The 25,464-nt window shown below is 43.7% G+C and overlaps 1 protein-coding gene across 17 annotated transcripts in view; it reads right to left on the reverse strand.

The window, feature by feature from the left end:
- PLEKHA6 (pleckstrin homology domain containing A6) overlaps positions 1–25,464 on the reverse strand; it is a 1,584,742-nt gene that overhangs the window by 417,706 nt on the left and 1,141,572 nt on the right. For 15 of the 17 annotated variants that reach the window (XR_013274469.1, XR_013274470.1, XM_077481247.1 and 12 more), the window contains 2 exons: positions 15,870–16,052; positions 15,616–15,780 (listed from right to left, as the gene is read on the reverse strand). The exons of 1 other annotated variant lie outside the window; for it this stretch is intronic. Coding sequence is in view for 14 of the 16 variants with exons in the window: in XM_077481247.1 (XP_077337373.1) it covers positions 15,616–15,780; positions 15,870–16,052 (348 nt within the window). In the remaining 2 variants the exon portion in view is untranslated. Of the gene's footprint in view, positions 1–15,615; positions 15,781–15,869; positions 16,053–17,581; positions 17,986–25,464 lie in introns of those variants that run through there. One more of the 17 variants, XM_077481252.1, reaches the window with a different exon arrangement.

A 25,464-nucleotide genomic window follows, 5' to 3' on the forward strand; every position in this document is an offset into this window, starting at 1 on the left:
CAACTTGTGACAGGTGACGTGGCAGGTGATGTGGCAAGTGGACAATCCCCAACTTGTGGCAAGTGACGTGGCAAGTGACGTGGCAAGTGGACAATCCAAAACTTGTGGCAGGTGACGTGGCAAGTGACGTGGCAGGTGATGTGGCAAGTCACGTGGCAAGTGGACAATCCACAACTTGTGGCAGGTGCCGTGGCAAGTGACACGCTAAATACAAGTACACTGCAGCTCTCACAGCTGCTGCTACTCACTCTGGTCTCACAAAATTGCTGAAATAGTTAATTTTTGAGCTGGGGAGGGTCTATGATGTTAGCTTAACTAAACGCTTCTAGACGCAAACGCGGTAAAACGCGGTAAAACACCGCTAAATCGCGGTAAAAATCGCGGCAAAACGCACGTTTCTAAACGCCGGTTTCAACATGTGTCCAGCAGCGTTTGCATCTGCGTCTCGTGTGCATGAAGCCTTATGTGGAAGAAGAGATATCCGGAGTAACATTAGTTGTAAAGTATTCTTTGATTTCTGAAGCTATCTCTTGTTGATGGATGTGGTCAGATAATAAAGATTCGTTCAGTCTCCATGAATATGGAGTGGAGGCAACGCCAATAAATTTAGTATTTAGGGTGACAATATGATGGTCTGACCAAGAGCAAGGGTGTATTGTGGCATTTAGGGCATTAGCTAGAATAATAGGGGTACAAAAAATATAATCTATACGTGAATATGAGTCGTGTGGGTGTGAATAAAATGTATAGTCTCTTGCGTCTATATTTATTGCCCTCCATAAGTCAATCAATTGTAAGTCATTTAAATGTGAGGTGGCTGTTTTAGAGAATGTTTTGGAGTATTGATTTTGTTTACTTCTATCTAGATATGGTTGAGGAACGGAATTAAAGTCTCCGCCTACAATGATATGAGGAGCATGATATTGTTGTAATTTATTGAAATATTGTGTGAAAAATGTGGTTTGTGTGTCATTAGGGGCATATACATTCGCAGATGTAATGTCTTTCCCAGCTAATTAGGCTTTCATAATAATAAACCTACTTTCTTGGTCTTTATAGACTTGTTGAACCTCTATGGGAAAAGAATGATGAAAAAATATTGCTGCTCCTTTGGTTTTTGAAGTGGAGGTGGTGCAAAAGGATCGATTGAAAGTTTTATGGAAAAATGTAGGATGCCCGCCTGTCATAAAATGTGTCTCCTGTAACATTACTATTTTTGCATTTAATTTTTTATATTGCAAAAAGGCATTTTTCCTTTTATTAGGGGAAATTAATCCCTGGACATTATGTGATATTATTGTAATCGTCATGGTGTGGCTTTATATAAATGGGAGAGCAACAGGATAGGTGTTAGCTGAAATCCTTTAAGCCATGGGGAAAATATGAATACATATGCTATAAGCCTATTTAAGGTATATAGGAAATACAGAACCTTCCGTAATACTGATTCGGTTTTTGTTGTGTCTGATTTACCGGTTTAAAAAAAAATTGTACCATTAATTCATTGTGTATATATATATGTATATATATATATATATATATATATATATATATATATATATATATATATATACACAATGAATTAACTGTGACTTTGCATGAAATAAAACTTATTCCAAAATGAAAAAAAAAAAACATTTGGGGTTAGGAAAGAAAATGATTTTCCAACTGAAAAAAAATAAGACGTTTTGTCAACTTACTAGTGCGAATTAAGTTCTTATGAAAAAGTGATATAAACAAATATATGAGAAAGCATTTCAGTTGTAAATGAGCCCTCCCTCTGAAAAGAGGGATTGCTCTAACTGAGTGCGGGAGAATTATGGCATCATAAGGTGGAGAGCCACAATAAATAGCTTTTGTAAAACTACCTGTGCTAGACATAACTATTGTTTTTAAGTCTCCTACAAACAGAGAGAGTGCCGTTCCTTAGAACATTGGATAAAGTAGGGTGTAACAGAAAACAAGGGAACAAGATATTGCTATATTTTATCAAGGGCGTCAGTACCTAGTCCCTAGGTTATGTATTCATTAAAGAGATTTAAGAGTTCTACTTGAAATATATGGTATCAATGGAATGAACAATATAAGCGATCTCCATGTAGGGGAACAAATACCCATGGATTCAGGAGATCTAGTTTACAATCATGAGTGACCCAATGAATGCATCCATATTGTGTGTGTGTTTATATATATATATATATATATATATATATATATATATATATATATATATATATATATGTGTGTGTGTGTGTGTGTAAAAAAAAAAAGTGGACTGTGGTACACAGTAAAAGTAGGAGGCTAAAAACAGAAAAGTGTTTAAACATTATACAACCTAAGAATATTTTTGGTGGAGCGTAGGATCCAACTAAAAGATCTCTATTCATAGTAGAGTAAACAAGATGGTAATATGGTGTTAATGAGTTAGCTCCTATTATAAATCTCTTTATACGCCTATTGAACAATCCAAACAACAAATCCATTTTGGAGTCATTATTATGGTGAGACAATAAGTATACCACAATGGGGGCGTTAGTATCAAAATATTAGTGAAGAAGAAAAAAGTTCACTATAATTATTAAATAAATGCTAGTAGTGTGAGAAGGAGAGAGAGAGGGAGGGGGGGGGGAGGTCAAAAAGCTTGCAGTACCGAATCATGTCAGTAGATGTCATTGTATCTCCATAAATTAATAAGCTTAAAGCGGGAGTCCGCCCGGAGTTCCGCCGTTTTTTTTTTTTAAAAGCCAGCAGCTACAAATACTGCAGCTGCTGACTTTTAAAATAAGGACACTTACCCGCCCAGCACGCCCGCGATGTCGGCACCCGAAGCCGATCTCTCAAACGTCTCTCGGGTGCTGCTGCCGCCATCTTGGGTATGGGAATCAGGAAGTGGAGCCTTTCGGCTTCATTTCCCGGTTCCCTACTGCGCATGCGCGAGTCGTGCTGCGCAATAAGGATGGACCCGCTGCCTCTGGGATCTGTGTGTTTCCCAGCAGGCAGCGGGGGGCTTTCGGAAAGGGGCGTAGATTCACGCCCCTTTCCGCAGAGAGCTATCCCAGAAGTGGGTGCAGATACCTGTACTGTACAGGTACCTGCACCCCCCTCCCCCCTGAAAAGTGCCAATTGCAGCGCCGGAGGGGGGGGGGATTCCAATGAGCGGAAGGTCCACTTTAGGGTGGACCCCCGCTTTAAATTTTAACTGCAACTAAGAAAGCTTATGCTTATTGCTGTAAAAACTGTTTATAACCAGAAAAATAAAAAATAAACTAGATGGGAACAAAAAAAGATAGTCAGTTCCAAGGGAACCCGAGGATTGTATGAGTATCAGAGGACTTCCGAATAGTTTAGTATGATTTTACTGAAGTTCAAAACTCCAGCCTCATGTCTGATTCTGCGTCTGTCTGTCGGTGACGCCGGGGTGTTCCAGATGGGAGCTGGGCGAGATGAGGATGGGGTGCGTGGGTGATTGCCTGCATCCAACAGACCAAGCTTGACCAGGATGTCTTGACCTTCAGAAATTGAGGTGGCAATGTAGGTGGTGCCATTATGAGGTACAATCAATTTAAAAGGGAAACCCCATCTACATGTGATCCTTGCTGTGGATAGCACTGTAGTGATTTCCTTCATTTTTCTGCGTCTGTCAAGTGCTTGTGCGATATCTGGATAGATCTGTAGCTGCACTCCATCTAAGCCCCTGTACACACAGTCGGAGATTCTGCCAACCAAATCCGTCGGATTTAGTCCGACGGATTGTGTCCGAAACTATTGCATGCACACGGTCGGACTAAGTTGTCGAAAAATCCGATCTTTCAGAACGTGATGACGTAATTTCGTTACAATGGGACTACATTCAGGCTAGTAGCCAATAACTTTGATGTAGGAATTTGATCTGAGCATGCGTGGCACTTGGTCCGATCAAAATTCGCTACACATGATCGGAGTATGTCCAATCGAACCAGTTGGTCGGGAAATATTTCCAACATGTTGGAAAATTGGGTCAGACAGATATTCGGACGGAATCAGTCCGATGCATACCACACACAGTCGGATTATCCGACGACACGGTCCGATAGGACACATTCTGACGGATTCTCCGACCGTTTGTACAAGGGCTAAGACTCTGTTTCTCAGACCCCTGGCTGCCCTCATAATGTCCTCCTTAACCAGGAAATCTTTTATGCAAAGCACTATGTCTCTAGGAGGTTTGTCTGGGGGAGGTTTAGCTCTTAAAGCACGGTGAATGTGGTCACATAAAAATGATTGAGCATTCTGATCTGGCAACAGGGATTGAAAAAGTCTGTTAGCATATACTGTTAGATCAGTAATGGATTCTGGGACCCCTCTAATCCTGAGGTTTGACCTTTTATTTCTATTGTCCAAATCTTCTACATGTTCTTGTAACTGTGTGAGGCTGATGAGAGTGATTCATGTTCTCTGGATAAATCATTGAAGGCCATGGACAGTTCATCATGTTTATTTTCTAGTACAGTGATTCTCAACCAGGGTTCCATGGAACCTTAGGGTCCCCCCAGAGGTTGCTAAGGGTTCCTTCAGCATTGGGCAATTTCTGCCTTTCAAATAAGTTCCCACTGACACCATTGATCTTTTTAGCTATTTGTAAGGAGGTAATTCTTCCCAATGACCAAAAGTGTAAGGATCATTCCTCTTACTGACCATCGCACTAAAGTATCATGAGTTGTAGATTTCAAATTTTTAGCAGGGGTTCCTCAAGGCTAGAGAAATATTTCAATGGTTCCTCTGTGTTGAAAAGGTTGAGAAAGGCTGTTTTAGTAGGTCAGTTCTTGTCCCTAGTGCAGCAATCTCCTGAGATAATGTGTTAGTGGACTTCTGAATCTCTGCTTGGAGTTTATTTAAAAGTTTAGAGCACATGGCATCCAGACTGACACCCAAATCTGCTTTAGTCAGTGGAGGGTACTCACTGTTATCTACTGAACCCGATTCCTGCGGTGGCAGAGGTTGTGGCAGAGCAGGGAATGAGGGTGGAGAAGAGGGCAGCACGCCAGCACCATTTTTGGACATCCTTCTGCGTTCTTGAGATCTTATGTGCGGGGGGGGGGGGGGGGGGGTGTTGTAAAATTGATAATTTGCTGGTTAAATTGGCCCCGTTTTTGTGGCTTTTAGCCTTGTGAGAACCGGAGCTCTTTTCAGAAGCTGCTGCTCTGCCCCATGCCGCGCATGCGCCCCTACATGCCATTTTCAAGATTATGATCTAACAGAATACCCAGATCCTTCTCCACCACTGATTCTCCCAGTTGTACCCCCCCCCCCCCCCACCGTCCCCCTAGTATGTATGCTGCATGCATATTCTTAGCCCCCAAGTGCATAACTTTACATTTATTGACATTAAACCTTATTTGCCACATAATTGCCCAATAACAACAGAATATTGAGGTAGGCTTGCAAATTGATGTTATTCCACTGCATAGCTTGGTGCCATCTGCAAACACTGAAAAGGTACTTTTAATCCCAGACTCTATATCATTTAGAAAAATAGGATCTTTTGTACTCACCGTAAAATCCTTTTCTCTGTAATTCACCGACGACACAGCTCCCCTCTGTACAAAGTGGGTTTGTTAGCCTGCCACTAGGAGAAACTAGGCAAAATTGTAACACAATATACAGAATTGTCAGTTCCGCCCAGGGGGACGACCCTGTGCTAACAACCCTCCCTACTGCCACAGCAGCTTCAGTACATCAACAAGCAGTATAACGCAGAGAAAAGGAGGGGTGGGTGCTGTGTCGGTCGGTGAATTACAGAGAAAAGAATTTTACGGTGAGTACAAAAAATCCTATTTTATCTTATATTCACTGACCGACACAGCTCCTCTCTGTACAAAGTGGGATGTCCCCAAGCAGTGCCAAAACGAGGGGTGGGAAAAACAGCATAAAAATTTCATCCACCATGGCAGTGGGAACTAGTGAAACTTTTCCAACAAAAACAACGGTGCGTAGAAAAACTACCACAAAAATCAGGGTACCCTCAACCGGAGTAATTACCCCAAAAAAATGCATCAACTGCGGAAGTAATGCAACAGTGCACCTAGCATAACAGTACTGTGTTTTTACCGAAAAACCAGAAAAAAAGGGCTATCTGCATATTGCAAGGCAACTACACGGCCGCTTGCAAGACTATGCGGCCAAAACCTGCATCAGCCGGTCACCGACATCTACCTTGTAAAACTTGGTAAACGTGTGGACAGACGACCAGGTCGCCGCCTTACACACCTGAGCGACAGACGCTTGGTGTTGGAAGGCCCAAGGCATGCCAATTGCCCTTGTGGAGTGGGCCGTGACTGGAAAGGGGGGCACCTGCCCCTCAAAAGCGTAGGCTTTTACTACAATCTGTCTGATCCACCTAGAAATGGTGGCCGACGAAACAGCCATGCCTTTCTTTGGACCAGCTACCGAGGCAAACAGCGAATCTGACTTCCGAAAGGGAGCAGTGACAGACAAATACACCCTCAGAGCCCGAACCACCTCCAAAGCGTGAAGGGCCACCTTCTTAGAGTGCTTCGGCTTAGGGCACAGGGATGGTAACACAATGTCCTTGTTGATTGATATGAAAGGCCGATACAACCTTTGGTAGAAAAGACGGTTGCGGACGCAACACCACCTTATCCTTATGGATAACCAGATAGGGCGACTTGCAAGACAAGGCCGCCAATTCCAAAACCCTCCTGGCCGATGTGATGGCCACAAGAAAAAACTACTTTGAGAAAGAGTCAACAAGGGAATCTCCCAGATATTTTTAAACAGCGGTTTCTGAAGCGCAGACAACACCAGCTACAAATCCCATGGGGGTAACGGTGGACGCACTCGAGAGACTACATGACGAACCTCCTGAACAAAGCTATTCACCAGTGAGTGAGATTCCAGGGGCCGCTGAAAAAGGACAGCCAAAGCCAAAATTTGCCCCTTAATGGTGCTTAAAGCCAACTTCTGGAGAAACAGCAGGATCCTGGATATGGAAAGGGAGCGTGGGGGCCAACCCCTCTCCTCACACATGGAGATGTAGCCTTCCAGGTACGATGGTATATCGTCCGAGAAGAAGATTTCCGTGCCCTCAACATAGTTGGAATTACCGAGTCCGACAGACCTCGGTCCCTCAACACCTTGCTCTCAATAGCCATGCTGTTAAAGCCAATGATGGTAAAGCAGGATGGAGAATTGGACCTTGAGACAGGAGGTCCTCTCGCAACGGCAGTCGCCAGGGAGCGCCTGCCACCAGACGCACCAGGTCTGCATACCAGGGACACTGAGGCCAATCTGGGGCAACCAGTATTACCGGGATCCCCTCGGCTTCCACTCTGCGAAGCAGACGTTGCAACAGTTTTAGTGGAGGAAAGGAGTAGATCAGCTGGTACTCATCCCATGGAGCCACCAGCGCGTCTGACGCATCTGCCCATGGATCTCTGGTCCTGGACACGAATCTTGGCACCTTCCGATTGAGACGGGAGGCCAGAAGATCCACGTCTGCCGTGCCCCACCTCAGGTAAAGTAACCTGAACACCTCCGAATGCAACTTCCATTCCCCTGGGTTCAGCATCTGACGACTCAAATAGTCCGCCTGCCAGTTCTCCACTCCGGGAATGTAAATGGTCGACAGGGCCGGTACGTGTCGCTCTGCCCACCGAAGTATGTAAGCGACCTCCCAAACCGCGGCTGAGCTTCTTGCCCCCCCTTGGTGATTGACATATGCCACCGCAATGGCGTTGTCTGACTGGATCCTGATCAGACGTCCTGTTAGTCTCATGAACCATGTGGAGAGGCACAGCCTGATCGCTCTCAATTTGAGCAGATTGATCAGCAACCTGGATTCTTCTGCCGACCAGAGACCCTGAGCCGACTGAACACCCATCACTTCACCCCAGCCGGATAGGCTGGCGTCCGTCATAATCACCGTCCATTGTAGAGGTAGGAAAGACTTTCCCAACTGAATTGCCGGGGATCTCAGCCACCTTATCAGGGAGTCTCTGACTGACTGGCTTACCTTAATCGAACGATCCAGGGACAACAGAAATTTGTCCCATTTTGACAGAATCTCCTTCTGCAAGACTCTGGTGTGGAACTGAGCATACGGCACTGCCTCGAAGGTGGCCACCATGAGTCCCAGGACTCGCATGCAACAGCGAAGCGATGACCGCTCTTGGCAACGCCAAAACTGGAGCCAGTACCTTGGTAAAGACTCGGGGGGCTGATGCCAGGCCAAATGGTAGAGCCACAAACTGATAGTGGGCTTCCCCAACTGCAAATCGCAGAAACGTTTGATGCCGCAAAATGGGCATTGATGGGAATGTGCAGGTACGCATGCTGGATGTCCAAAGACGCCAGGAAGTCCCCCTGATGGAGTGCAGCGACTACCGAGCGAACTGATTCCATCCTGAACCTCTGCACTTTTACAAAGTGATTGAGGGCTTTTAGGTCCAAAATTGGGCGTACCCCTTCCTTTTTGGGAACTACAAATAGATTTGAATAGAACCCCTGGAAGCGCTCCGAATCCAGAGCTGGGGAACTCTATCTTGTAGCCCAAGGAAATCAGATCACAAATCCATCGGTCGGACAGTCGGGAAGACCACCTGGCTGCAAACTCCTGAAGATGAGCCCCCACCCGAGACAGGGGTGGGGGCAAACCTTTATGAGGTAGCACTTTTTGTCGCAGGCTTGCGATACCAGGGACGCTTCTGACCGTCTGTGGCCATCCTGTCGGGCTGGGGTTGCTTCGCCGAAGCCCCGGTTGGACGAAAAAGCCGTTTGTGAGCGGAAAGAGAGGGCCCTTGTCTATGGCGTGGCTCCTTAGGTTTCCTGGCTTGTGGGAGTAGGGTACTCTTACCCCCGGTGGCATTTTTAATAATGTCATCCAAGGAGGCTCCAAAGAGCCGGTCGCCAAGAAAGGGAAGATCCGTCAGGGCTTTCTTAGATGCCTGGTCAGCAGACCAGCACTTTAACCAAATCAGGCGCCACAGCACCACAGCTGACATTGAAACCCTGGATAACAGGGGAAGAGTATCCAGGGACGTGCCACAAACGTACTTGAGGCCATGCACCAGTTGGTCCGCCAATTCCATGCAAACAGGAGAAACCTTCTGCTCCCCCAACTCGCGGTGCAAAAGTTTTGCCCACTCAGTCAAGGTCTGCGACACAAGTGCAGATGCCAGTACTGGTCATATGGCGGACCTCACAACCATAAACAAGGAACGAGCCCCTGCCTCGGCCTTCCTGTCCGTGGGATCCTTGAATGCAGGAGTCCCTTCTACCGGAATCGTGTTTACTTTATTCAACCTGGATACTGGGGGGTCCACGACTTGAGGAGCCGACCATTTTTTGAGAAGGCTTTCCTCGAAGGGGTAACGTACCACCATGTTTTTGGGGACCGAAAAAGGTCCTTTGCGGCCGACTCCATTCCCTGTAGATGAATTTGTCAAAATAAGTCAAATACGGGAACACCTTAGGTGAACGTGCTGGCTTGCGGGACCCAAAGGGGACCAACACCTCAGCAGAGGAATCCACTGGCTCCTGAATCTTCAGGGTATCACGCACAGCTGTGATAAGTGCTCCAACAAGTGCTTTGTCGCGCACGGGCCCGGACGGGGAATCATCCTCGCTGTCTGACTGGTCCTGGTCAGCTTCGTCTGATAGGTCAGAGCAGGGGTCACTAGCTGCAGCAGGGCCCGAGTCTGCATCAGAGCTCTCCCCAGAGGACGGGGGGGGGCAGGGGGCTTTTTAACGCACCTTTCCTACCACGCGCCGCCTCCCATTTAGCAACAAATGAATTAAGGACCGCCGTCAGGTTGTCCATGGGCACCGCGCCATCCGCAGGTGACCCGGTTGCAATAGCCTGGATTTCGGGGGAAGAAACACCAGTTTCTGAAGGGGGACTACAAGGATAACTTAACCAGCCTGTCACCCAGCCGGCAGTTGATAGAAGATCAAAGGATCATTCCTCTTGCACAAAAATATATAAGTCCTGCATAGAAAAAATGGACCGAAGCGCCCGCAGGGTTCCTAGGTCATTCTCCTTCACTAGGCAAAATAAAGCTGAAGCTGCTGTGGCAGTAGGGAGGGTTGTTAGCACAGGGTCCGCCCCCCTGGGTGGAACTGACAATTCTGTGTATTGTGTTACAATTTTGCCTAGTTTCTCCTAGTGGCAGGCTAACAAACCCACTTTGTACAGAGAGGAGCCGTGTCGGTCGGTGAATATAAGAGAAGAGGCATATAAGAGAAAATACTCTATATCATTTATAAAATAGATTCAAAAAGTAAGGGTCTCAACACTAAACCTTGCCTTGGGGTACACCACTAACAACCCTAAACCATTCAGTGTATGAATCATTAACCACTACTCTCTGAATACAGTCGTTTAGCTAGTTTTCCATCCATTTACAAACTGATTTTTCCAAGCCTGTAGACTTTATCTTACACGTTAGCCATGTGTGGGGAACTGTGTCAAATGCTTTTGCAAAATCCACGTCCACAGTCACTCCTTTGTCTAAGGTTTTACTTACCTTCTCATAAAAAAAAAAAAAAAAAAATCTTCTGCCTTTCATGAATCCATGGTGTCTGTTGCTTAAAATATTTTTTTTCCAGCAAGAACTCATCTACGTGGTCTTTTATTAAACGTTCCAGTATCTTCCCAACTATAGAAGATAATAGCAGGTCTATAAATACTTGAGGACTTTGATCCCTTTTTATATAGAGGCACTGCATTGGCCTTACCCCAATCCAGTGGTACTATTCCAGTTACATAGTTACATGGTGATGTTGAAAAAAAGCCCATCAAGTCCACCTATCTGTGTGATTATATGTCAATATTACCTTGTATATTCCTGTATGTTGCGGTCATTCAGGTGCTTATCTAATAATTTTTTTTAAACTATTGAATTCTACATCCTTGCCACTCTTAACCAGTTCCTGACCTGCACACGCCGATGTACGGCAGCAGAATGGCACAGGCGGGCATATTGGTGTACAGGTACGTCCATTTTTATATGCCGCCCTACCAGCGGGACCCCCGTGAGTCCGGTCGCGGGTCCCGCAGACTTGATCGCCACGGGCATACCCACGATCGTCTCACGGGGAGACTGAACGGGGAGATGCAGTTGTAAACAGCATCTCCCCGTTCTGCCTAGCAACAAGTGACGCCGATCTCTGCACCATGTGATTGGAGCAGAGATTGTTGTTCACTAACACAAATCCCAGCCCCCCACAGTTAGTAACACACCCCTAGGAACACTTAACCCCTACACTGCCACCCCCTGGTTAACCCCTTCACTGCCGGTGTCATTTACACAGGAATCAATGCATTTGTATAGCACTGATTGCTGTATAAATGACAATGGTTCTAAAAATGTTTCAAAAATGTCCGATGTGTCCGTCATAATGATCGCCGCCATTACTAGTAAAAAAATAAAATTATTAATAAAAATGCCATAAAACTATCCCCTATATTGTAAACGCTATAACTTTTGTGCAAACAAATCAATAATCCCTTTTTGCGATTTTTTTACCAAAAATATGTAGAAGAATATGTATCGGCCTAAACTGAGGAAAAAAAAATGTTTTTTTTATATATTTTTGGGGGATATTTATTATAACAAAAAGTAAAAAATAATGTGTTTTTTTTTCAAAATTGTCGCTCTATTTTTGTTTATAGCGCAAGAAATAAAAACCGCAGGGGTGATCAAATACCACCAAAAGAAAGCTCTATTTGTGGGAAAAAAAGGATGTAAATTTTGTTTGGGAGCCATGTCGCACGCCTGCGCAATTGCCAGTTAAAGTGACGCAGTGCCGAATCGCAAAAAGTGGTCTGGTCCTAAGCCAGCAAAATGGGTCCAGTCTGAAAGTGGTTAAAGAACCCTCCACGCAGCTTAAGGTTAAATCTCTTTTCTTCTAATTTTAGTGAGTGGCCACGTGTCTTATTAAAATCCCTACTGTGGGGTCACCAATATGGTATATGTAAATTAAAATCATATACCCTCTCAAGCGTCTCTTCTCCAGAGAGATTAAGTTCAGTGCTCACAACCTTTCAGAAATAACTAATATCCTCCAGACCCTTTATTAGCTTTATTGCCCTTCTTTGCACTTGCTCCATTTCCAAGTACATCCTTCCTGAGGACAGGTGACCAGAACTGGACAACATACTCCAGTTGAGGCTGGACCAGTCTTGTAGAGTGGGAAAATTATCACTTTATCCCTGGAGTTAATCCCCTTTTTAATGCATGCCAATATTCTGTTTGCTTTGTTAGCAGCTTTGCATTGCATCTACTAGGACCCACGGGTCCTTTTCCATCCTAGGTTCCCTCAGAGGTTCAGCCCTAGTGAGTAGATTGCATTCATATTTTTGCCACCCAAATGAATTATTTTACATTTTCTACATTAAACCTCATTTGCCATGTAGTTGCCCACCCCATTAATTTGTTCAGATCTTATTGCAAGTTTTCCAGATCCTGCAAAGAAGTTATTGCCCTGCTTAGCTTAGTGTCATCCACAAATACAGAGATTGAACTGTTTACCCCATCCTCCAGGTAATTTAAGAACAAATTAAACAATATTGTCCCAGCACAGAACCCCCACTTCCCACCCCTGACCTTTCTGAGTATTCCCCATCTATCACCACCCTCTGAACTTAGCCTTGTAGCCAGTTTTCAATCCATGTACTCAACCTATGGTCCATGCTAACGGACCTTACTTTGCACAGTAAACGTTTATGGGGAACTGTGTCAAATGCTTTTGCAAAATCCAGATACACCACATGGGCCTTCCTTTATCTTGATGGAAGCTCATTTCCTCATAGAAGGTCAATAGATTGGTTTGGCAAGAACGATTCTTCATGAATCCATGATTATTACTGTTAATACCGTTATAATAACGTGATACCGTTTTAATTACTAAAATCTTGTATATAGTCCCTTATCATCCCCTCCAAGAGCTTGCATACTATTGATGTTAGGCTAACTGTTCTGTAATTTACAGGGATGTATTTTGGCCCTTTTTAAAATATTGGTGCTACATTAGTTTTTCTTTAATCAGATGGTACCATTCCAATCAGCAGACTGTCAGTAAAAATTAGGAACAATGGTCAGGCAATTACTTGACTGATTTCCCCATGTACCCTCGAGTGCAAGCCACCTGGTCCCAGCGATTTATTAATGTTATGTTTCCCAAGTCCCAACCACCCAACTACCTGCTTGGAGTTTGCATGTTCTCCCTGTGCCTGAGTGGGTTTCTGTCAGGGCTGGCTTAGCCCTTCCTCCTCTGGGCTGGCCGCTCAGCTGTCAGCTAATTGCCAGCTCTCTTCTCTTTCCACAGTTACCAGCTATTCCCGATGATGCTCGTCTGACCTGTCTATTTAAAGCCTTCCAGTATCTCCATTGCCTTCACGTGGTCACATCACTAGGAACCATCTGCTGCTGTTTGTTTCAAGACTGGCTTGCTGACATCCCTCCTGGCTTCTATCCTGCTTGCAGTTGCTCTGCTTGGATCCCTGAGGTCTGGACTGGCTGATTACCCGATCTGGTTTATGAACTTTGGACTGGCTGACTACCCGATCTGGCTACTGGACTCTGGCTATGCTTGACTACACTTTTTCCTATTTACCTTTTTATTTTTATTAATAAACAAGTGTGATTTGATTGTACTTCTGTCTCTGTCTGTTTCATGGTTCCTGACAGTTTCCTCCCACACTCCAAAGACATGCAGGTAGGTTAATTGGCTTCTGTCCAAAATTGGTCCTAGTATATGAATGGGGACCTTGGATTGTGGGCTCCTTGAGGGTAAGGACCGATGTGAGTTTGCAATGTACTGGGATAGGGACAATTGTAGACACTCACTCAGGTTGAACTGGATGTGTCTTTATTCAAACTTACTAACTATGCAAGTCCATTTCTAATTCTGTCCTCTGTTAGCTATGAGGGTGCTTCCCGTGATGTGTCATGAGGACAAACACTGCAGTTGTGGTTACTGAAGCCCCCCTGATTCTCTCGTAAAGACTAAGAAGAAGAATAAATTAAATACCTTCACTATCTCCCCATCCTATGTAACTAAATGTCCTTTCTCATTCCTTATGGGGCCAATATGGTCTGCCCTCCCTTTTTTACTGTTTATAGATTTAAAGAATTTCTTGGGATTTTTTTGCTCTCCTCTGCTATGTGTATTTTGTGTTCTATCTTAGCCGACCTAATTGCACCCTTACATATCTTATTGCATTCTTTGTCTGAATGCTGATGATGATCCCTCAGCCTTGTATTTAAAGTCATTATGACAGAGTTCAATTCTTTTAGGATCCGTGGGTGTATGTGATCTGGTCCAGGTGCTTTATTCACCTTTATTTTATCTAAATATTTCTGGACCATATCAATTTTGAGCCATTGTGGATCATTTGGGGCTGTGTCAATATCATCCCATTATGGTCATGAGCTCCCCACCGCTTCCTTTGTATACACAGAGCTGAAGAAGGTGTTTAATACATTTGCTGTGTTTGTCCCAATTAACTCACTCTAGATTGTTTTGTAAACTGCCTACTTGCTCAGGCTTGACCTTCTTACTTTTAATATATTTGAAGAACTTTGGAGAGTTTATCCTACTCTCTTTTGCAATCTGTCATTCATGTCAGAACTTTAACTGATCAAAATGGTGCCCGCACATCCGCGCTCTACCCCTTTTGTGCTCTGCTCAGCACTATATGTTACCACATGGCTCAAGAACAGAGGAAAAACTGCCAGGGTAAACTGCCACATTGTTCCACTTCTAATTAGAGACTCCCACCAGTCCAAGCTGCATTTTACCTCATCACAGCATGCACATACTGCAGGGCCTATAGCGACTTGACTGCCCTCCAGAGGAATTACTGTACAGTACCCTGCCAATGAATTAATCCGAAATACTGTACCCAGAATCCAGTGCCAACTCGTGCTCATGTGTAAATGTGAATGTGCATATAAACCCCACGTGCATATGTAAACGGCGACCACACTACACATATAAGGTATAGTCCTGAACGTCAGAGTGACAGCAATAACCCTAGCACCAGAGCTCCTGTGTAACTCTAAACTGGTAACCTGTAAAGGCTTTTAAAGTGTCACCAATGGATAATTGAATTTCTGCCACCATTCCATGGGCCTGCACAATTTTAAAGCATGACATGTTTGGTATCTCTACGCAACATCATCTTTTATATTTTACCAAAAAATTGGGTATTATATTGGGTTTGTGTTCACTAAAATGCATTACAAGTATACTTTTTCCCAAAAATTTGCATTTGAAAAACCACTGCACAGATATTGTATGACATCCCACCCATTGCAATACCGACCATTTTATTCTCTTGGTCCTGTGCTTAAAATATATATATATAATATTTGTGGGTTCTCAGTAAATTTTGAAGCAAACATATGCAGCTTTTTACATTGATGAGTGAAATGTAAGAATTGGCCTGGTTTTGAAGTGGTTAAAAATGATCCTTTATGGGTAAGTAAAATCTAATGCTCAACAGTTTAGATATATATATATGTTCTAATTGCACTCAAAAAATAAAACATAAATTCATATTTGCAAGCTCCTGTTTCTCCTATTGTGTAGTGTTATGCTTTAGGTACCAACCTCTCTGTTGATGTCTATACTAAATGCCTGAGGCTCCAATTCCATCTTGCGCAGGCGTGCAATCTCCTCTCGTGGAGACTCATACATCTTCTGAGGCTCTTGTGAGCGTATAGCTGCTTCGAGGTCTGAGATGTCTACCTCATGGATGCTTCGATGCCTTCTTACCTGTAACCAATTACTATTGTGTCAAATTCATTTAGACCTTGCACTCATTTATTCCATCTACTGTTGCTATAACATTTGGCCTAGCTCACCACTCTGTATGTGCCTGCTGGTTTGGTAGTGCTGGAATCTGTTTGCTGACAGGGAGGAAGTTGAAGGCTCCGCCTCTTTTCTTTCATAGACCCACTCTGATGTCGTTTAATGCGATCTATTTGCTCTTCTACGCTCATTTTGGACTTGACTTCGGCAGGGAACAGGGCACTTTTTGGACGTTCCTGTAAATAACACAGGATATTTGTGACCTTTTGGGTCTCTAAAACTCTAAAATATAAAACATTACATGATTTAAAGTTTAAAATTACTTTTGTTGAAAAAAAAAAAACTGCCTTGGTCAGTTACGACCTGAACACTTATAGGCTTTAGCAACCTTTCAATGAATAGTACTAGCTTCTGGCATTTGAAATGAAACACATGGATTTCAGTTACTTATGAGCCAGTGGGTTTTTCTGACAGGCACATTATCAATTTCAGTTTTGTAAAAAAAAAAAAAAAATAATGGTAAAGCAAAGAACTAATCACATGACCAGGGAATATCTTTTTCTGGGGCAGTTTTTACACCAATCATGTACATAACATTTTCTATCCAGGTAAGCCATGTTTAAATTTTATTTTAATTTTCAAATCTGGCTGCAGATGGAACAAGAAAAGTAATTTTACCTAACACTTAAAGGCTTTTGTAGCAATTGTGCATGTTATATCATAGTTACAATTTAAATGAATCAGAAGTTCCACATATTAAGCGTATTTAAACCATATGGTAACCAAAGTCACTAGTAGTATAAATATGATAGGCAAACTCTCAGAGTTTTCTTATCTGCCCCAAATTCCTAATATTGCTCACCCACCCTCTTCTGCACATGCAAGCATGTGTATATTCTGAAGGCAACCTATGTCTGCATACAGGAGAAGCTGCTGGTAGTAGATTTCCAACCGCTGATAGTTTTTTTTTTTAATAAATTCTTTTTATTCATTTTTTCAGTCATAGCCCTTGTACACACGGTCGGAGATTCCGTCGGAATGTGTCCGATCGGAGCGTTTTGTTGGATATTCCGACTGTGTGTGGTATGCATTGGACTGTTTCCGTTGGAATATCCGTCGGACCAAATTTTCAAACTTGCCGGAAATATTTTCCGACAAACTGCTCCGATCGAACATACTCCGATCATGTGTAGCCTACTCTGACGGACAAGGTGCCATGCATGCTCACATTCATATTCCGACACAGAAGCGCTCGTTCAGGTAAAACTACTGCTCGTAATCGATATATCTCACGCTGCAATGTTAAAAATTCTTTCCTGAAGCGCATTCTCTTGTTCTTTACAATGCTGCAAAAAGGAACTTCTTTTGATGCTCATAGTCACACACACTTCTCCCAAACGTATTTCCTGACTCTTTTTTAACCATTTCGGCAGTACAATTTTTGATTTCATCACATCTACACAATTTAAGATTTTTTTTTTTTTGGATGCATTTATTTTTTGTTTTTTCCTAAACATCTCCTTTTTTGACAGTTTGCTAATTTCTCAATTTTTTGGGGTGTGTTTTGTGTGTAAACTTACCACAACAACATTATTATATTTTTTAGATTTTCTTTTTTAATCTACAGGAGGTTGTTTAGTGTTGGTACCCCTTGTTATTCATTTCACTTTGTATTTTTGAAATGTACCTGCCTGCTCACAAATAAACTGGCCTTTTGGAAGGAAAACACATACGCAAGTATTTCATCAAACAAAAAAAACCTTTATTTTGGTCGCAATAAAATAAAAAGAGGAAGGCAGCACTGGAGAAGCTTGTTACTTTGGTACAGCCTTTGCCCCCAGGGCAGACATGAACTAATTAGAAAAAGAAAAAAATGGTGGCCTGAGGAGTACATATCTCAGGGAGAGAAGTCTGGTCCAGAAGTCCTAGAGATCAGGAAAATCAGATGCCATTTATGTCCCCAGGATGTGGTTCTTCAAGAGGCTGCATCTTCTGGCAGATCAGACTGAACCCAGGCCATCACTCTCTTGTCTTCCTTAGGCACTTTCCACCAGGCATCCTTCGAGGCTGTGGCTGGGCTCCTGTAGTTGGGGCAGGAGGAGGAGAAGGAGGGCGTTGGTCGACCTCCTGGCTGCCACTTGCCACAGCCTCCCCCCGACTGAGGTCTTCCTGTGTATGAAAATGGGACATAGTTTTAGTTTTTTGATCATCAATCACACCATTTTGAGCTCCTGACTTTTGCAAATTGAATGTTACCAAATAGAACAGACTATCATTCTGAGCCCAGCATTTTTTTTTCCCCGTCCCAATCATTTTTGGTCACTACTGTCTATTGATATGTAAACCACTTTGTTAAATCACAACTTACTGAGCAATTAAAACATCTAGTTAACATCATTAAATGTACTACAAGAATTATGTTCAACAATGCAATACCTGTCTCAAGCTGGGCCCCATCACATGTTGCTGCCTGGAAGGCCCAGGTTGGACGTTGGAAGCCTCAGCTAGGGGTGAAGGATGCCTTGAAGGAAGACGGTCGAATGGTGGCCTGGGTACCCCCTGGTCTACCAGAAAATGCAGCCTGTGGAAGTAAACCATCCTGGGGTAATAAACGGCATCTGGATCTCCTGATCTCAAGGACTCCAGGTGCTTCTTTCTCTCCCTGAGATATGTAATCTTCATGGCCCCAATTTTCCTATTCATATAGGCCATGTCTGCCGTGGGGACCATGATTTCTTCTGTCGTAATAAAACTGGTTGTTGATCTGCCACAGGCAGGGCATCTCCTTGTACAGTTGGAGGAATAGCCCCATAAAATTGGGGTTTTGGAATGGATCCATCTTGTCTGCAAGACACACCCTAAAATACTAATAATGCCATGAAAAACCCTCCTAATCTTTTCCCAACATCGGCCTAGATAGAAGCAGTCTAGTCTAGTGATGCACCAAGTTCAAAACGTTACCTTCGCTTTCACGATCGCCGCGTCCGTGCCTCACTCTGTTCCCAGATCGTACGTACGACACACGCGTGTTGCGTTTTATATACAGTGCGCATGCGTGAAACTCCGTCCGCCCCTGACGTTCTTTCTAGACTATTCCCCGCCCCTTCGCTTTCGGCGCAGTGGGGAGAGCACATGGCGGAGAGAACGCAGGTGCGCAATCACAGTTCCACTAACGAGGAGGAGGGTGAGGAAAGCCCGGAGCCTGAAACGTCCCGATCCAGGAAGAGAAGATTTAAGGCCTCAAATATGTCTTTTGGAGAGATGTTGGAGATGGTGGGCATATTGAACAGGACCGACTATGATGGGAAGTATGGACCTTACCCAAACCCAAATATCAGAAAGGCCAAGATCCTGACTAAAGTTGTGAAGAGTCTTCAGAAGAATTTTGGGGTACGCCGATCCAAGGATCAACTGAGAAAACGCTGGTCAGACCTGAAACTGAGGGAGCACGAGCAGTACATAAGGATCAAGCGTGTTCTTAAAAAAAGTAAGTAGTTGTAGTGTGTTTATATGATTATTCTTGCTTGCAAACTGCTCCATGTGCTTTGATTTCATGTTGTGCATTTTAAAATGGCCACTTTCAAGTTCATGGTTTTATTCGTTCGTAAGAAACATCGTTCTGCAGGTAAGTATTCCAGCTTAACAAAGTGTCCACAATAATGTTCTCACCTTGGAACTCGGCCAAAAAACACAATTGTACAACACTTCCAAGCAATGTTTCATATTCCTATTTCTGCCATCTGTGTGCTAATTATTCTTTTTTTACATTCTCATAGGGGAGAGAAGCAAGTATGAGGACACCAGGGACCACACCCCTCCCAAAGAAGGGCAAATTCGAAAACCAGAAACAGAGGAGCAGGAGGAGGAGGAGGAAGGAGAGCTTGTTGAGGTTGGGCAAATTGTCACCACAACAGGCGAGTGTCGGAGAACACAGCTTCCGGTAAGCTCATCAATGTATGTCACCATATTTTTATTACATGGTCTGTTTTTTTGCTTTGTTTTGTAGGTAATGTGGAAGAAGATTCCCGTTTTACCAGTGAAAGTGCCCAGATCCTGATTGGGGAGATAATGGGGTGCAATCGGGATTTGGAAAATATACAGCAAAACATCAATGATGTTAAAAATAAAATGAGGAACATCATTGATGTTTTGGGGAGAGTGTGAAACAGCCCAAACTAGCTAGGGTTTTAGTTTTGCTATTTAAAAAACACAACTTTTGTATTTTTCGAAAATCCAAATTTGGAAGATGCACAGAGTATGTAAACACGCACATCTCCCATCATGGGGGATCAATGTACGCGTTTTGTGGAAAGTGGCTGAGATGAAGGGGTTGCAGCCCCAAAACATGTACATTGATCCCCCATGATGGGAGATAGCACATGTTGACACACTGTGTGCATCTTCCAAATTTGGATTTTACAGGGGTGATACCCCATGGGATGAAGGCAATATCAGCCCAGTTTTTACATACTCATGTCTGATATTGTCTTCACTTTTCAAAGCTGAACTTTGTAAGTTCCTGTGTTCTGTATTTTACGCTTTGATACATGCCTGTTTACACAAAAACACCAAGTAAACAAAAATTAGGTGAAAGACTGTTTTTTATACACACAATTTCTTGGTTTGTTGTAAAAACCTTTCCTAAAGGCACATGTGAATGTGCTTGGATTAAAAAGTTAAATTATCAACAATGTGTGGCTTCCTTTTTCATTGCGCCAAAAATGTATTTGGAGTAAAATTTTAGTTTGTGGTGAGAATGGGTGTTATTTACTTATTTACTAAAGGAAACTCCACTTTGCACTCCAACTGCAGTTTCAGGTGCACTTTTGCAGTGCACTTGTAGTGCATAGTGGATGTGCCTTTAGTAAAAAACACCCACAGTGATGTGTAAATTTGGACAATAATGCAAATTACCTGCCATGGTGCTGAAAATTAGCATGATTTTGGTCAGTAATGCACTACATACATTAGTTAACAAAAACAAGGTGTGTGTGTAGCAGACCCACAACATAATAAGATTATCTGAAGAAGAGACTATCCCCTCATCTCACTCAGAAATTGGGTTTGCACTGTTGGTGAAAAAGGCACAACTTGAAAAAACATAAATATACCTAGGAGACACCTAAAAGCAAGCCAAGCAGTAAATGAAGGAGTTTCAAAGAAAAATGTATTCTGAAAATGCCTCTCAGACATTGTCTGGCATATCAATGCCCCCCCTACCCACAAAGTAGTCCATTTATTGGGTTCTAACCTCACGGGCGCTTTGGGGGGGGCAAGCCAGGATGAGCAGGTTCAAGGCCTGTGAGGTTATCATCATTTTCAAGCAAGTCTGCTTCTTGTTGGCCAACTGAGACCACATAGTTCGCAGAAAACTTTTTTTAAGAAAATTGTGCAGAACACAGCACGTCAGCACTATATGATTGAGTTTGTATTCCGCCATGTGAATAGGCGTTAGAAAAAGGCTGGCCAGTATACCAAAAGTGTTCTCCACCACTCTTCGGGCTCTGGACAGGCGGAAATTAAAAATCCTCTGGTCTGGGGTGAGGGTCCTCATCGGGAAAGGCCGCATCAGATGGTTCGCCAGGGCAAACGCCTCATCCGCGATGAAGACGAACGGGAGTCCTTCCTGATTCTCCTCTGGGGGTAGCAAGCGCAGACTGCCACTCTGGAGATGCCAGTAGAACTCCGTCCGTGCGAAGACTCCACCATCCGACATCCGTCCATTTTGCCCCATGTCCACATACAAAAACTCATATGTCGCAGACACCACCGCCAACATCACGATACTATGAAACCCCTTATAATTATAATAGTACGACCCCGAGTTGGGTGGTGGGACGATGTGGACGTGCTTCCCATCTATTGCTCCTCCACAATTGGGAAAGTCTCAACGACTGGCAAAGTGGGAGGCCACAGTCTGCTATTCCTGTGGCGTTGAAGGACACCGTGGAGTGAAACAAGACCAAAAATTAGTAATTTGACAAATCAACATTGCAAGCAGATTAGACACCAATATTTTTGGGCTAAATTAGTCTAACATTTTGGGAACTGAGTATTTAAAGCCTAAAGTATAAGGTTCCCTTATCAGAGTCATCACCCCCCCATCCCTCCCCCACCCCCCATCCCCCCATCTGATGGGCCCTTGCTAAAAAATGAGGGGGGATGTTTTGGACGGGTAACCCTCTCCACTTGATTGAGAGCTGAATGCCAAAATAATGTGTGATACTTAAGCTGTGTGATACTTAAGTGATACTTAAGCCCCTCCTTACTTACACTATTGGCAGCCCACCGGACAGGTAAGAAGTGTCATAATACCAAAATAGAAGCACATTTAGACATTCTGCTATTACATATCAAGATAATTAATAGGTGAAAAAACAAAATTAAAAAATGCATTTGAAAGTATTGAGGCAGGCCCTTGCACTACATGCTTAGGTGAATTCACCCATACATGTGAGCATCAAAAAGTTAGGTATAGTGTGTATTGGGTTTGGTAAAGTCATCAGATAGAGGATTGCTATCAGCTGAGCTAGCAGTTGGGGGGAGGGGGGTTCCTAATGAGTTTAGCACAACCACATTTTTTTTTAAAAGTCACTCTGCATGAATTGAAGCACACAGATAACATTTGTAGAGATTTTAGGGGGTGTTTAGGGGAAAGTAATACTATGGAGCTGACAAAAGACATTGGTAAGTGACTAGACTATAGTTTTATGGGCCAAGAAGAGCATGGTGGGGAAGTTAGTGAGGCAAATATGCCTGAGGACAAAGGGGCAGAGTATCTGAATTCGAGCATATTGCAATGATGGTAATTAGGGAATGTGGAAAGAAATGCAAGACATTAGCAATCATGAAATACATAGAATGTGATGGTAAAGGATAAAACTTACCTTCATACAGTCCTTCTGCAGGACCTGAATGATGGCAGAACAGGTCTCCGGAATAATGATCCCCAGAGCCTGGGGGGAGATGCCTGTAGAGAACTTGAGGTCCTGAAGGCTTCTCCCTGTCGCCAAGTAGCGCAACGTGGCGATGAGCCTCTGCTCCGGAGTGATGGCTTGCCGCAGGCAGGTATCCTGCCTGCTGATATAAGGGGTCAGCAAAGCCAGCAGACGGTGAAAAACAGGGTCCGTCATCCGGAGATAATTCCTGAAATCATCAGGATTATTCTCCCGGATCTCACGGAGCAAAGGCATGTGCGAGAACTGGTCACGCTGGCGCAACCAATTCTTGGTCCACAAACGCCTCCCCTCCCTGTTCATGGACCGGGCTTGTGTCAAAGTAACAACCCCAACACGAAGCCCCTGCACAGCACAAACTCTACGTTGAGTACGTAGACGAAACATGGTTTGAAAACGGCGGCTCGTCAGAACGGACAACAGAAAGCACCGATAAACAGCAATGCCTGAAAGAACGAACTGAATGGCAGAAGCAAGCAGACAATAAGAAATGCAAATCAAAGCGTACTATACCAAGATATAGTCCACAATGAGAAACAAATACTTACTGACTGGACGCACTGATTATCAGATACGCAAAGACAAGCACAAACCGAAGAGCAGTAGCGATCTGAATCACAAATCTGAAAAGCGTGAATCGTCTCTCACCAAACTTCTACTAACATGTGATAGACACGAGATCAGCAGAAAGAGCCCAAAGGGTGGCAGACGTGGTGCTGAACTTCCCTTTTGTAGGCCCGTCATACACGCCTTACGTCACCGTGCTCTTGGCAACCGCAAATTCCGACAACTTGGTCCGACCGTGTGTATGCAAGATCACTTCCGGACCTCATCTGGAATGAATCCATCAGAATAATTCCCACGGATTTGGTCGTCGGAATCTCCGACCGTGTGTACAAGGGCATACAATGTAATATAAATTCCGAGAGGGCAACATACCCTCTCTTCCTGGCCTCGCAGGGCCGCAATTTAGAACTAACATAGTTCAACAAAACAACCTAGGTACATTCTACAATAGAGAACCCCCCCCCCAACCCCCCCCCCCCCCTTGAAACTCAAACGTCAGCACCAGTCCAGGAGAAAGATAGCACCAGTAGATTGCAATCAGAGTTCTGTCGTATCCCTTGTCCTTCAAGATGTAGGAGTTTGATCAGTAGAACGTTCATGTATACATGTAGAGCATGTCCTTTACTATCAACATCAACAAAATCACATTACCCAATTCCTATCCTTGTGGATATGTATTCCAATAAGTTGAATGAACAGAAAAAGAAAAATGAAACAAAATATCAAAAACAGTGAAAAAAATTTAATAAAGATTCAAGCTTATTTTCATCAGCCTACTGTCGTACTGGAATCTAACCATGACTGCCAGACTGTATGGAACTTTTTCTTACAGCCCCTTGAGATGTATGTGGCTTTATATAAGTATATAACTGGGTTCATCAGGCACTTTCAATATGTTATTTTAGGAGCATTTGCCTTTTTCCAATGCAGTAGGATAGCCTTCCTACCATAGAACAATCCTATATTAAGTAGAGTGCAGTGAGCCAAAGATGAGACCACCTCCTCCACTAGACCTATAAGATATACCCTTGGGGTCATTGGGACTGGGACACTGAGAACCGCAGACAAACAGGAGGTGATCACAGACCAGAAGCTTTTGATCTGTGGGCAACTCCAGCAAATGTGTTCCGCATTTGCGTGTGGTGATGAACACCTCCAGCATTCATCAGTGGTAGAGGGGTATATGAGCGCCAGCCTGGCTGGCATATAGTAAATCTTGTGCAGATACTTGAAGTGGATAAGACAATCCCTAGCGGATACCAAGTGTTGAAAAGGATGATCCCGCATATCCTCCCAATCTTCTCCTTGAATTTCAGGGATCTCTGCAACCCATTTTTCCCTTCATCTACTCACCGCCAGCTTAGTTTTTTTAAAGAAGGATTTGTATGTAGCCGATAAAGGTTTAGGCAATGATTCATCCGCCAGGAGATCTTCCAGGGCAGATAGTAATGTCTCCACCCTCTGGGTAGAAAATTGGGCCTGTAATGCGTGACATAGTTGTAGATACCGGAAAAAATGTATGTTAGGTAGATCATGCCTCGCTTTTAGTTGGTCAAATGTTATGAGTTCCCCCTCTTTTGTGATATCTCCTAACAATTTAACCCCCCTACTAGCCCAAATCATGGGGTCTGGTAGGGAATAGAAATGGGGCAGGTTAGGGTTCATCCACAGAGGTGCAGACAGTGTGATTCCAACATACCTAGGGGACATTAAGGTTGTGGCCACCTCCCAGGCTTTGATGGTTACCTTCATAGATTATGTTAAAGGTAGGTTAGACTTTGGACCTTTGTAGAGCGCTAGTTTTAAACATTTTTTTATAGGAGCCCAGTTGGGCTGCCTCCAGAACCGAGTCCCCATCTTCTGCCAGCAGCCAGCATCTTGCAAAGACCATCTGACCCACCAGGTAGTACTTCTGCCAATCAGGAAGTGCTAACCCCCCTTCCCCCCAAGGTTCTTGAAGTACTTTTATACTTACACGGGGTGACTTGAGAGACCAGAGAAATGATCCAATGATGCTAATCAGCTTACAAAAAAAAAGATTTGGGGACACATATTGGAGAGCGTCTTAAAAAATATAATATTAATGGCAACAATTTTATTTTCAAAAGGTTTATGTGCCCTATTA

The sequence above is a fragment of the Lithobates pipiens genome, unplaced genomic scaffold, assembly GCF_037356315.1.
Source record: "Lithobates pipiens isolate NorthernLeopardFrog02 unplaced genomic scaffold, aLitPip1_a1.2 Scaffold_16, whole genome shotgun sequence".
In the NCBI taxonomy this organism is placed as follows: domain Eukaryota; kingdom Metazoa; phylum Chordata; class Amphibia; order Anura; family Ranidae; genus Lithobates; species Lithobates pipiens.